General features: G+C 45.7%; 3 protein-coding genes across 4 annotated transcripts in view; 2 read left to right on the top strand and 1 right to left on the bottom strand.

The window, feature by feature from the left end:
* The window catches only part of Agrp (agouti related neuropeptide), a 72,427-nt gene extending 63,661 nt beyond the window's left edge, over positions 1-8,766 (top strand). Inside the window, exons 1-4 of one of the 2 annotated variants that reach the window (XM_032887944.1) lie at positions 7,584-7,865; positions 7,985-8,117; positions 8,274-8,347; positions 8,530-8,766. In XM_032887944.1, coding sequence (XP_032743835.1) covers positions 7,988-8,117; positions 8,274-8,347; positions 8,530-8,715 — 390 coding nt within the window. In that variant the 5' untranslated portion in view covers positions 7,584-7,865; positions 7,985-7,987 and the 3' untranslated portion in view covers positions 8,716-8,766. Of the gene's footprint in view, positions 1-7,583; positions 7,866-7,984; positions 8,118-8,273; positions 8,348-8,529 lie in introns of those variants that run through there. The other variant, XM_032887945.1, reaches the window with a different exon arrangement.
* Positions 2,938-3,216, bottom strand: LOC116886446 (small nuclear ribonucleoprotein E-like). The gene has a single exon (XM_032887946.1). The coding sequence runs from the start codon at positions 3,214-3,216 to the stop codon at positions 2,938-2,940; it is 279 nt and encodes a 92-aa protein (XP_032743837.1).
* A 611-nt stretch (positions 8,767-9,377) lies between the features above and the next one.
* Positions 9,378-12,169, top strand: part of Atp6v0d1 (ATPase H+ transporting V0 subunit d1) — a 44,600-nt gene continuing 41,808 nt past the window's right edge. The window contains exon 1 of the mRNA XM_032888155.1: positions 9,378-9,626. Coding sequence (XP_032744046.1) covers positions 9,497-9,626 — 130 coding nt within the window. The 5' untranslated portion in view covers positions 9,378-9,496. The remainder of the gene's footprint in view (positions 9,627-12,169) is intronic.

Genomic DNA, 12,169 nt, shown 5'->3' with positions numbered 1-12,169 from the left:
GCTGGTCCCAGGTTTCTCTTTTGAATAGAGGGATAGCAAGTCTTTGGTCATTCTAGAACTTCTTCTCTTTAAATTCAGTGAGAGCGAACAGCCTCTGCATTCTCCTAATGGACAAATCAGGGCAACTTTGGGAGATAAGAGTATTTTACTGCACCCTGCATCACAGAGGTGACCTGTCATTTAGACACTGTATTGTTTTATGAGCCTCTAGTAAAAAGAGACAAAACAACTCTGTGGCCCCAGGTCACAAATCCTGCACCCAGAACTCACCAAATATCTCTGAGAACATCAGGGTGGTTCCTGACCTGTAGAATCACCTAGGCATGTTTCTGAAATGCCAGCACCTGAGGGGCTGAAGCTGGGGGCTGAGTCCAGGGATAGTTTAGTGAGACTGTCTCAAAAACAAAATCAAGGACTGGTTGTGGTAGCACATGTTTCTAACCCCAGCACTCAAGAGGCAGAGGTAAGTGTGTCTTTGTGAGTTTAAGACTAGCCTGGTCTGGGGCTGGGGATTTAGCTCAGCGGTAGAGGCGCTTACCTAGGGGAAGCATAAGGCCCTGGGTTCGGGTCCCCAGCTCGAAAAAAAAAACAAAAAAAAAAAAAAAAAAAAAAAGACTAGCCTGGTCTACATAGTGAGTTTCAGGCTAGCCAGGGCTCCAATAATGAGACCCTGCCTTAAAAAAAAAAAAAAATCAATCTCAGAGTGTTCATGTTCATTCACAGAGGAAATGTACTCCAATGGTGTCCTTATTTATTTATTTATTTATTTATTTATTTGTATGCTTGTGTGCCAGAAGAGGGCATCAGATCCCATTTCAGATGGTTGTAAGCCACCAAGTGGTTGCTGGGAATTGAACTTAGGACATCTGGATGAAAAACTTGTGCTCTTAACCGCTGAACCATCTCTCCAGCCCCAGCGGTGTCCTTTTATAGATTACAAAATGTAGAGTGGTCATCTAGGACCACCCACTTCTGTTCAGCCCCTAATAAAACATTTAGAAAACAAAACCAAAAGCTGAGTATGGTGGCACACATCTAGAATGCCAGCACTTGGTAGGCTGAGGATGGAGGATGCTGCAAGTTTGAGGTCAGCCTGGGCTACATAATGAGTTCTAGGCCAGCGTAAAGTACAGTGTACTACCCTGTATCAAAAACAACAACCTCAGAGAAATGGTAGGAGTCAAAGTGCTTCTCCACTATACTAAAATATTGAAGCAGGATATTTATGGGAAAATAAGTTTAGCTGGGAATAATGGTGCAGCTATAATCTCAGTACTTGGGAGGTAGAGGCAGGAGGATCGGGACTTCGAAACAGTAGTGGCTACCTGAGATCTGGAAGTTGATGGCTACTGGTTATTTCTCTTCAGGGTGTCACATGCAGGCTGGCAGCACTAATTGGATTCTGAGTTATTTTTAAAAAATTGTTTGAGGGGGACTTCTTAGGAAGGATCCAGTGGAGTGCCAAGGGAGAATAATGGTGGATATGACCAAGACACATTGTATAGATGTATGAAACTCTCAAAAAATAAATAAAAATTCTATTAAAAAACAGAAGTCGGGTTGGGGATTTAGCTCAGTGGTAGAGCGCTTGCCTAGCAAGCGCAAGGGCCCTGGATTCGGTCCCCAGTTCCGAAAAAAAGAAAAGAAAAAAATAAATAAAAAACAGAAGTCTGGGCTGCCCAGATGGCTCAGAGGTTAAGAGGTCCTGCTCTTCCAGAGGTCCTGAGTTCATTTCTCAGCAACCACATGGTGGCTCATGATTATTTATAATGGGATCTGGTGCCCTCTTCTGGCCGGCAGGCAGAACACTGTATACATAAGTCTTAAAAACAAAAGCCACCATCAATAACAACAACAACAACAACAAAAAAAACCCCAAAAGTTTTATTTAGCTTACAGGTTTTTTTTTCTTTTTTTCGGAGCTGGGGACTGAACCCAGGGCCTTGTGTTTGCTAGGCAAGCGCTCTACCACTGAGCTAAATCCCCAACCCCTAGCTTACAGTTTTAAAGGCTGAAGAATTCACGTGGCAAACCATAGACCCGGCAAGAGTCCAGTGGCAGATGGCTGGAGTGTGAACTGGGCCACAACTTCACCTCTTCAATAGGCAGTAGAGAGCTGGATGGAGTCAGGCTCTTGCTCCTTTTATAAGAACTCTGGCAAGAGCTTACAGGGTCCCAGAAGGTAGTTCCTTAATGACCTAAAGGCCAACTTGGTTCTGCTAAAGGTTCCACCACCTCTCAGTACTGCCCCCGGGGGTTAGCCTTTAATCACAAGAACTGGAGCACTAAGGAAAGCAGGACTTGTTAGAAACATAGTCCTGCTTTCTTTATTAATTATGCTTTCCTTATTAATATTCCAATATTAATGAATCAAAATTAAATTGAGGCTGGGTGTGGTGACATACACCTTTTATCACCGCTCTTGGGAGGCTGAGGGGCAGCAGATCTCTGCGAGTTCAAGGCTAACCAGAGCTATATAGTAAGGCCCTGTCTCAAATAAATAAATAAATAAATAGAGCCAGTTGTGGTGGTGCACACCTTTAATTCTAGCACTTAGGAAGCAGAGGCAGGAGAATCTCTGCAAGTTCAGGGCCAACCTGGTCTACATAGTGAGTTCCAGGACATCCAGGGCTACAAAAGACCCTGTCTCCAGATAAATAAATAAATATAAATAAAATTGTGTTAAATCAAAGATTGCTTATTTGCAAAAATCAATATAGGTAGAGAGCTTGGGGAGGTGTCTCAATGGTTAGAGCATTTGCAGAACAAGTGTGAGGATCAGAGGTTTTTTTTGTTTTTTGTTTTTTTAAACAAAAACAATATCACATTTATCATTACCTAATGATAATGTGCAAGTAAAACAAGATGTCCCCAGCAGATGACACCTTTAAAAGACACCTGAACCCCCTTCTCGACTTCTCCCATGCTTGACCACTGCTAGTTGGAAACACTTTGGAGCAGAGCGATATTATCTCCTTTTAGCATGATCTGGCCCAGTTGTTTTCCTAACTTTGTTTTAGAATGAATTTCTTCTGTATCATCTAATACAAGGTTCATGTATTCATCAAAGCCAATAATACAACCCTCTATCCACATATTCACTTGTTCATACAGCCACACCTGAATTCGAGATCTATTTTGCAAGTATCTGATGATAAGGCTGCTGGGCTGCACCATCACCTTCTGCACCTTCTGGCCCTGGCTGCAGTATGCCATGGTGGAAGTCGCAAAGACCACACGAATAGGAAGCAGACCAGAGTTTAGATGCACATTAATGCCCTGTTCTAATGACAGCCCACCTGTAATTTTAGTGCCTGGAAGGCAGAGACGTGGGATCTGCATAGCAAGCTGGCTAGCCCAACTAGTGTGTGGGTGAGCTCTCCGATCAGCTGAGAACCTCTGCCACAATGAATAAGGTGCAGAGTGTTCAAGGAGGAGTTCAACCTGGAGCCTCCATGGGCACATTCACTCCTGCACACACAGGAATATCTGTCTGTCTGTCTGTCTCTATCCATCTACCCATCTTCTCATCTATCCATCTATCCATCATCCATCTATCTATCTATCTATCTATCTATCTATCTATCTATCTATCTATCTAATTACATATAGATATATGTATACATAGAGAATGATGACAAGAAACTCAAGCGATGTTTAGGATACACTGAAAGGCAAAGGGGATTGGAGTGAGAAAGGGTGTAAACATGTTTATTTCATCCTCTTGACTCATGCTTATGGGTGAGATGAGTCATATTGGGGTCTCTGGCAGGTTGTCTGAGCCCACGCACATTCCCAGGATTGTACAATATGGTGATGGCTATAGATGTTTGCTGACGATTCACTAGCTGAACCTTGGAGGACAGCTGGTTTTTCAGTTCCAGTTGAAAGAAAGCCAACTGTCTGTTTATTGGGCTGGGCCTTTGGTCAGGAGCCAGGTTTGAAGCAGAGAACATTTAGCAGTGTCACCTAGATTGAGTGGCAAAGTGTGTCAGTTATGAATCCAAGGGACTTAATCCTGTCCCGACACTCCTCAACTCCTACTCATGTTTCCTGACCAAAGAAAGGTCCCTCCCCTAGGAAGCCTTTCCTAACCAACACCTTGCCCACTGTCAGCTGAGGGGGTGCCCTAACTGGCCCAATAGGCCCTTGAAGAATTCTTGTATCAAGGAACTTAGCATGCTGAAGTTTGTTTTGAGAGAAGTTCTATGTAGTCATGGCTGTCCTGGAGCCTAACAGAGATCTGCCTGCCTCTGCCTCCTGTGTTCTGGAGTTACAGGCACACTCTGGCTTTAGCTGTTTTAAAAAGACCCAGCATTTTATAATGTAGCCTAGGCTGGTCTCTAAAGCATGACCCCACTCCCACTTGCTGGGGTGATGGGCATATGCCACCATGCATGACTTATGTCAGTGATTTTTAAAAATTTGACATGGCTAGTGAAACATTTCTATTCTGTTCCCTCATGTTCCATTTTATACAGTCACTTTTTCTGAATATAGTCACTTTTTTATATTATCTTTCTGGTCTTTTTGTTTCTTTTATAAGAGGTTTTCTTTTTAAAAATATTTTTAGTTTTTATGCTGGTGTTTCACTTGCAAATATGCCTGTGTGAGGGTGTCAGATCCCCTGGAACTGGAGTTACCGTTATTTTGTGATCTGCCATGTGAGTGCTGGGAACTGAACCCAAGTCCTCTGGAAGGGCAGCCAGATGGACAAGCAGTTAAGAAGCTCTTAACTGCTGAGCCATCGCTTCAGCCCCCTTATTTATTTATTTTTTAATGTGAGACTGTTTCTCAGTAAGGCAAAGCATCCAGATACATAAAACAAAAATCTTTAGCCTGGTGTTGGTGGTGTATGCCTTTAATTCCAGAACTAGGGAGGCAGAAGCAGACAGATCTTTGAGTTTGAGGCCAGCCTGGTCTACAGAGTGAGTTCCAGGACTGCCAGGGCTACTAAGAGAAACCCTGTCCTGAAAAATAATAAACAAAGTAGAAAGTCCATAAACAATTAGGTAAGTTTGTGGAGATGACCAAGCCTCATAAATTAGAAGATACGAGTATCTATCTAAATTTTCTATATTTCATTTTTCAAATTTTTATTTGTTGTTAATATATAGTTTTCTCTTGTTGTTTTTGAAGTCCTTTACTATAAAGGAAATTCTTTTGTCTGGTGACAAACAACCACCGTGATGATTATTCTGGATCTCCCCATTATATAAATTCTATTTCTTTTTTTTTTCTTTCTTTTTTTCGGAGCTGGGGACCGAACCCAGGGCCTTGCGCTTGCTAAGCAAGCGCTCTACCACTGAGCTAAATCCCCAACCCCATGAATTCTATTTCTTGAGACAATTCCTTCTGTATTTCTGTGCTGTCTGTTGGATGGTGATGAATCAGCAGACCTGTCACTGACTTCCTTTAGAATGCTGTGAACTCAGAATGAGATGGTAATCCTCCTGAGGCTTTGAGGTTAGGATTGTCTCTTCTGCCAGAGAACCTTATTAAATGTAGCATGTGGCTTTACCTAAATGTCTCTGCTGGACACCCTCTTGCTGTCTGACCCTTGTCACTGTATTTTGGGTTGGGTTTCTTGACTATCTCTCCCATTGGACTTGTCCAGGATCATGAATTGCTCCTATAAGCACCATGGCCGTTGTTCCATCGCCCAATGCACATTGTGCACAAACAACCAGCTGAAGACAGCTGACCTTCAGGGTAGGAGGAGACCCCACTGGAGACATGAAGACCTGTTCTGAGGATAGATGGTAAATAGGTATGGCCAAGTGTCCAGAGCTTGTCTCAGCAATCTTCCTAAGGGTTGGGATTACAGTGTTCATCAGCTTGCTGGGGCACCTTCCCAGTTCACAAGCTGCCCCTGCTTACCTTTTCAGCCAGAATATCCAGTAATGGAGGATAAAAAATGATCTTAGAAAAGTTCCTCATGTACCCTTCATGGACTGCTGTTCCTGAGCTCCTAGTGACACAGCTAGGATATAGCCTAATTTCTTTTCCCTGTTACTCTAGAGAAGACAAAAGTCCTGAAGGGGCATCAAACTCCCAGATCCGCTTTCAAACAGGTCACAATGCCAGGTCTACTCAGTGACAGCCTCATCAAACTGTCTATACTAATCTCAGGGGTGGAAAGAAAAGACCCTTGTTCCCTTGCTGTCCTAAAGGAGAGTTTGAGGACTACTCCCCTACAGGGGCTTTCCCCAGCTCCTCTACCTGGGAAGTAGACAGTAGACTCTGAGTTCTGAGGACTGTATCCCAAGTCACCTGCAGGAGAACGAAATGCCAGCCTCACTCCACAAACAAGTGTTTGAGCCCGACCCCAGACACCAGTATTTGACAGAGCCTGACTCCAGACACCAGTACTTGACAGAGCCTGACCCCAGACACCAGTACTTGACAGAGCCTGACTCCAGACACCAGTACTTGACAGAGCCTGACTCCAGACACCAGTTCCTCAGCAGAGCACCTTCTTCCCATGAAGCTTGAACCCAACCATTGATGTGGACTCTAGAGAAGGCCACCAGAGGGCAATCTGCTTTTTTCATTCTTGGAAGGAGGATTTCCTCAGGCAACCACCTCATCAGAAGAGTCAGTGTGGACAAGCTGAATATCTGACAGTTCTTTCATTTTTTCTTATTGCCTTGTGCACTGGGGGTGTATTCCTTCTCCAAATGAGCATGCGTATGATTTTTTTTAGAAAGTCCAGTAAAGAGGGGTTGGAGAGTTGTCTCAGAGGTTAAGAACATTTGTTGCTTTTTTCAGAGGACTCAGATTCAGTTCCTAGCACCTAAATGGTGGTTCACAATCATTTGTAACTCTAGTTCTAGGAGGCCCAAAAGCCTTCTTTTGACCTTCTTGGGTACTGGACATGTACTTGGTGTACATACATACATGCAGGCAAAAACAACAAAAAACTCACTGTCATGGTGGATGCCTTTAATCCCAGCACTTAGGAGGTAGAGTCAGGTGGATTTCTCTAAGTTGGAGGGGAGCCTGGTCTTACAAAATAAGACCCTATCATAAAAAAAAAAAAAAAAAAGCCAAGGGGGTCTGTTATACCCACAAATGGGCAGTCCTCACCATGTCCTCAAGCTGATGAGGCCAGGTGTAGGCAGAGACCTGACAACACAAGGCGGAAGGGAGCAGCCATTAACACTAATGAAGCAGGCAGCCTGAAAGCTTTTTACTCTGAAGCTGAATGCCCACCCTGGGAACAGTGTGTTCTGCTCCCTTGGTTTCCAGGAACCCAAGGTAGAAAGGGGGCTTGGGGATGGGAATAAGAGTAGGGGTCTTAAAGAAGGGAAAGAGGAGGGAGAGCCAGGAGGGCTTGGTTTCGTCTGTAAGGGCTTTTTTGATCTCTCTTCCAAAGATACCTTGGGTCTAGTTTTTCACTTCACTGCTGCCTGGTGACATTCACTGACCCTCTTTGGTGCCCTTGACCAAAGTTCCTGGAAGCAAAGGAAATAACATGTCCTAGGGAGACTAAGTGAACATCTGTGGGGGCAGAAATTAAATTAAGATCAGAGGGCCGCCTGCCTTATTATTGCTAATGGCTCTAGCCTGACCCATCCCTAGGTTCTGCTCTTATGGAAATTTTGGGGTGTGGACACCCTATCTTGTTCCGAAAGTTTAATTGGTTCCTGGCTGTCTCATGTCAAATTGGAGATGTTCTAATAGAACACCCAAAAGTTCAGGTTCTAGGGAGAAAGCCTGAATTGTGACTCTTATTTTCCAGGGAGGCCCCTCATGCCCTAGCTACAGGAAGTAGTCACGTGTGGGCCCTTTATTAGACCCTGCCATATAAGCTCAGGGCACAAGTGGCCAGGAACTCCTTAGGCAAGGATCAACAAGCAAAGGTAAGCACAAAGACTGTGCCGGAATTCGGACTTTCTGGGAACATCTCTCTCAGCATTGGTAGGGTACTCTAAGGATGAGGAGAGACTAAATGGTTTTTTTTTTTTTCCTGCTGAGTCAGGCCATGCTGACTGCAATGTTGCTGAGCTGTGTCCTGCTGCTGGCACTGCCTCCCACATTGGGGGTCCATATGGGCGTGGCACCACTGAAGGGCATCAGAAGGCCTGACCAGGCCCTGTTCCCAGAGTTCTCAGGTGAGTATGGTCAGGTTGGGAATGTGTGGGGCAAACACAATTGCTGGCCACAGATCTGCCTGCCCAGGCTAAACCCTCCTTCCCTAATCCCAAGCTTAACCTTGGAGGTGGGTACTGGGCGCATGGTGGGTGTGGCCCTCACATCTTTTGTCCCAGGTCTAAGTCTGAAGAAGACAGCGGCAGACCGAGCAGAAGATGTTCTGCTGCAGAAGGCAGAAGCTTTGGCAGAGGTAACTCCTTAGGGAAAGGGATAAAGTAGAAGGTAGGGAGCATCAGATGCCATCATCTATCCCCACTCCCGGACTACCCAACCTGGGCAGAACTGCAGACCATCCCTGACCCACACTCCACTGCCATCCTATTGGGATCGGGATTCGAGAGTTTCCTGAACCTTACTCCCCTACGAACGCAGGTGCTAGATCCACAGAACCGCGAGTCTCGTTCTCCGCGTCGCTGTGTAAGGCTGCACGAGTCCTGCTTGGGACAACAGGTACCTTGCTGCGACCTGTGCGCCACGTGCTACTGCCGCTTCTTCAATACCTTTTGCTACTGCCGCAAGCTAGGTACTGGCACCACGAACCTCTGCAGCCGCACCTAGCCAACGGATGTTGGGCAAAGGCAGGGGACGCGAATAAAGGATGGGACTAACTCTAAAGCTGTGGTTATTTCAAATGTGACTGTGAAAGGGTTGTTGGGCTCACCGAAGGGGGGGGGGCGTCGTCGTCATGCTGGAATTACACACACCATAACCTCAGGGTCTAGGCTACCGCATCATCTTTGTCATATAATGAACGATTTTAAGGCACAGGCCCTTTTGGGGAAAGCAAGAGGTCGCAAGTCGGTCCTAGAGAACTAGTGCAACCGGGTGTAAAGTCTTAACTAGAGGAAAAACATTTGGCTCCAAAACCCTCCCCCACTCTCCCTGGACCTCGGTTTCCGTCCAGTAGGAGATAGTCTCCACAGCATAAGGAACAGCATACATGCTCAGTTTTATCCGGTTGGCCCTAACGGAGCCAGACAGAAGCGCCTAACCCGGGAAAACTAAACTGAGGGCCCCGTTCGAATCCTGAGGGTATTAGCACCACCACGCGGTCGATTTCCAACATCGACATTACTTTGCTCTCCGTTAGGCGCTGAAGGCTCACCTTTCTCTAGTGCGCAGGCGCTCGGAGGGCGGTCACTCCAGAGGAACGCATGCGCGCCAGGGAGCCCGGAAGCTGGATACATTTAAGAGCCAGCCCCATTGTGGTCACGTGAGATGCAGTGCGTCACCTGACGCACTTGACAGCCTGCTGCGGGTGCCGCGTCAGCTGATCCCCCGAGTCGAGTTGCGTGCGGGCAGATCGGGGCTATCTGGTCCCGCCGCCCCCGCCGCAGCCATGTCGTTCTTCCCGGAGCTTTATTTCAACGTGGACAATGGCTACTTGGAGGGACTAGTGCGCGGCCTGAAGGCCGGGGTGCTCAGCCAGGCGGACTACCTCAACCTGGTGCAGTGCGAGACGCTCGAGGGTGAGCCACGGGTCCGGGCTGTCTGAGGGGGCCTTGAAAGGCCCGAATGTAGGCCGCCCTGAGCCGGGAAGCCGGAAACGGCGGGTCTTGGGCCTGCGAGGCCTCTGGGAATCCATCGTGGGCATGTCAGAAAGAAGTCTACCTATAGCTGCGGCTCTGCTCGGGGCCCAGACGTAAACAAGACTTTAAGAACCGCAGTGGTTTGCCTCTGCTTGGGTTGCGTCTAACATCATTGAGCTAGTCCTGTAATTTAGAAGGACGGGTCCCTGAGGATTGGTTAGCAGGTGGGAGGTGTGCGCCTTCAAGCTTCTTCACCCTGGCCCAACCCTAGGTCAGTTGAGTGGCAGTGCATAGGGAAGTTAGGTGGAGAAGCTTCTCTCCTCCCCCAAGGTCTTTAGAATCATTGTGTCTTGATGTTGTCTGAGGGTTGAGTCTTCCTGGGGAATTGCTAAGCCAGTTTAGCGAGAGGTTCCTCCCAGCTCTGAACCGCTGTCTGTGTGTGTAGTGTTTGGGAAAGCAAGAGGTGGCTCTGTAAATCTGAAGTTCACGTACAAGTATTTGACCCCAACCCGCCTTCACCCTCACTAGCGAGAGGCAGTGCCTGTTGGGGTTACACAAGAGCGACAGAAGCTGAGTTCCCCTTTCTTAACACACAAATCTAAAGCAGCAGTTTCCAACTTGTGGGTCGCAATCCCTTTGAGGTTCATATGGGTCGCCAAAGACCTTCGAAAAACACAGATATTTACGGCTAATAACAGTAGCAAAATTACAGTTATGAAGCAGCAATGAAAATAATTTTATAGTTGGGGGGTCACCACAGCATGAGATGTTTTAAAGGGTTGCAGCTTTAGGAAGGTTGAGAACCACTGATCTGAAGTGAGATGATTCTCAGGCTCAATTGTAGCAGATGTTCTAAGCTAGAGATGTCCCTAATTCAGGCCCTTTAACCAGATGGTAGTGAAGGATAGGAACATGAATTCCCATCTCTGAATCCTAAAGGATTCCTTTGAAGAAAGGTACTTGTAACTGGAAGAGGCTGGGTGATTTACCCAATGTAGAAATTTCTCATCAAATACTTCGGAGGTTAAGTTGAGCTCATGCAGTTATTGTTTACCTTGAAAATTGGCCCCCTAAGTGAAAAATAACGTTAAAATAGGAAACTTATTAAAGTTAAAGAGCAGTTGTGGACTTTATGATTTTAACGTTAACCTGCAAGAAAAATTGTTCACCTTTATTATTTGAGTGGAAGCGAGGAAGGAGTGGTTCAAGATGCTGGGTTGTGGGATCCAGCCCCAAACCTTAGAAGAGAAGTAGGCTGCCTGGGGCAGGGCTTAACAAGTAGTTGGCACTTAATGTGAGTTCTGCGGATTGACTGGAACTTGAGGAAGATTTTTTTTCCTGTTACAAAGATGTTTAGTTTTTTTCTTTGAGGAAGAGCCTTATTTAGATAAATCTAAAGGTGAACACTGTTACCTCTTCTGGCTTCTGGCTTTTCTTACTCCAGCTCTGCCTGCTCCCCTGTAGGATTTCCGGGAGACTGTGTTTCTGTCTTTCCAGCAGACACCCTATCATTGATAAAAATCATACTAGGATATTCTTCCTGATGAACTGTTTAGCAGTGAGCTCCCCTGTGGAATGCCATCCAGATCTTTCCATTAGCATTATGGATTCCTTGCTCTTTTACACATACTCTTCTCCTTTACACACAGTGTACCCCAGCACTTGGTGCTCAGAGGTAATAGGACTTCAGAGTCAAACAAACATGGGCTTCAATCTCACCCTGTCAGTTACTGGGTTATTGTTGGCAAATTGTTTAATGTCCTTAGATATGGACTTTTTCATTGGCCATATAAGCACCATCTGTCTCATAAAGACTGTGAGATGGCCACAATGCTACTTTGTGTGAAACACTTAGCCCAGCATGAAGAAAGAACCCAGTAAGAACTAAAGATAAGACCAGCATCCAGTAATTGTTAGTTTAATTTGTCTGTCACTTGACTTACTTTTCTCTCTGCTTCCTTCTTCACTCATTAAGCACTGCCCCACCACCACCTCTTTCCTCCCACTGAGTTAAGCATTATAGACACTTGGCAAGTGGTTTAACCTCTGGACTGTAGCCACAGCTTTTTTGTTTTGAGACAGGATTTTTTCAGTTACACTTGCTGGCCTGTACTCTGTAGCTTAGGCTGGCTTTGATATTGTGGTCCTCCTTTTAGCCTCCTAAATAGCTGAAATTGTTTTTGTACTTTTGTGTTTATTTTAAATGATAATGTGTATATGTATGAGTGGACATGTGCATATGAGTTGGGGTGCCTTTGGAGACCATAGCAGAAGTTGTGTCCCCTGGAGCTGAAGTTACAGATGTCTGTGAACCATGTGGGTTTGGGAATTGAACCTAGGTCCTCTGGAAGACCAGCCAGTGCTCTTAACTGCTACAGTATGTATCTCTCCAGCCCCTATTCATTCATCCATCCTTCCTATCTATCTATCTATCTATCTATCTATCTATCTATCTATCTATCTATCTATCCAACCAAATCAAT

This window comes from Rattus rattus, chromosome 17 (genome assembly GCF_011064425.1).
Source record: "Rattus rattus isolate New Zealand chromosome 17, Rrattus_CSIRO_v1, whole genome shotgun sequence".
In the NCBI taxonomy this organism is placed as follows: domain Eukaryota; kingdom Metazoa; phylum Chordata; class Mammalia; order Rodentia; family Muridae; genus Rattus; species Rattus rattus.
The sequence above is the reverse complement of the archived record's forward strand: the minus strand, read 5'-3'. Positions and strand labels throughout refer to the sequence as shown.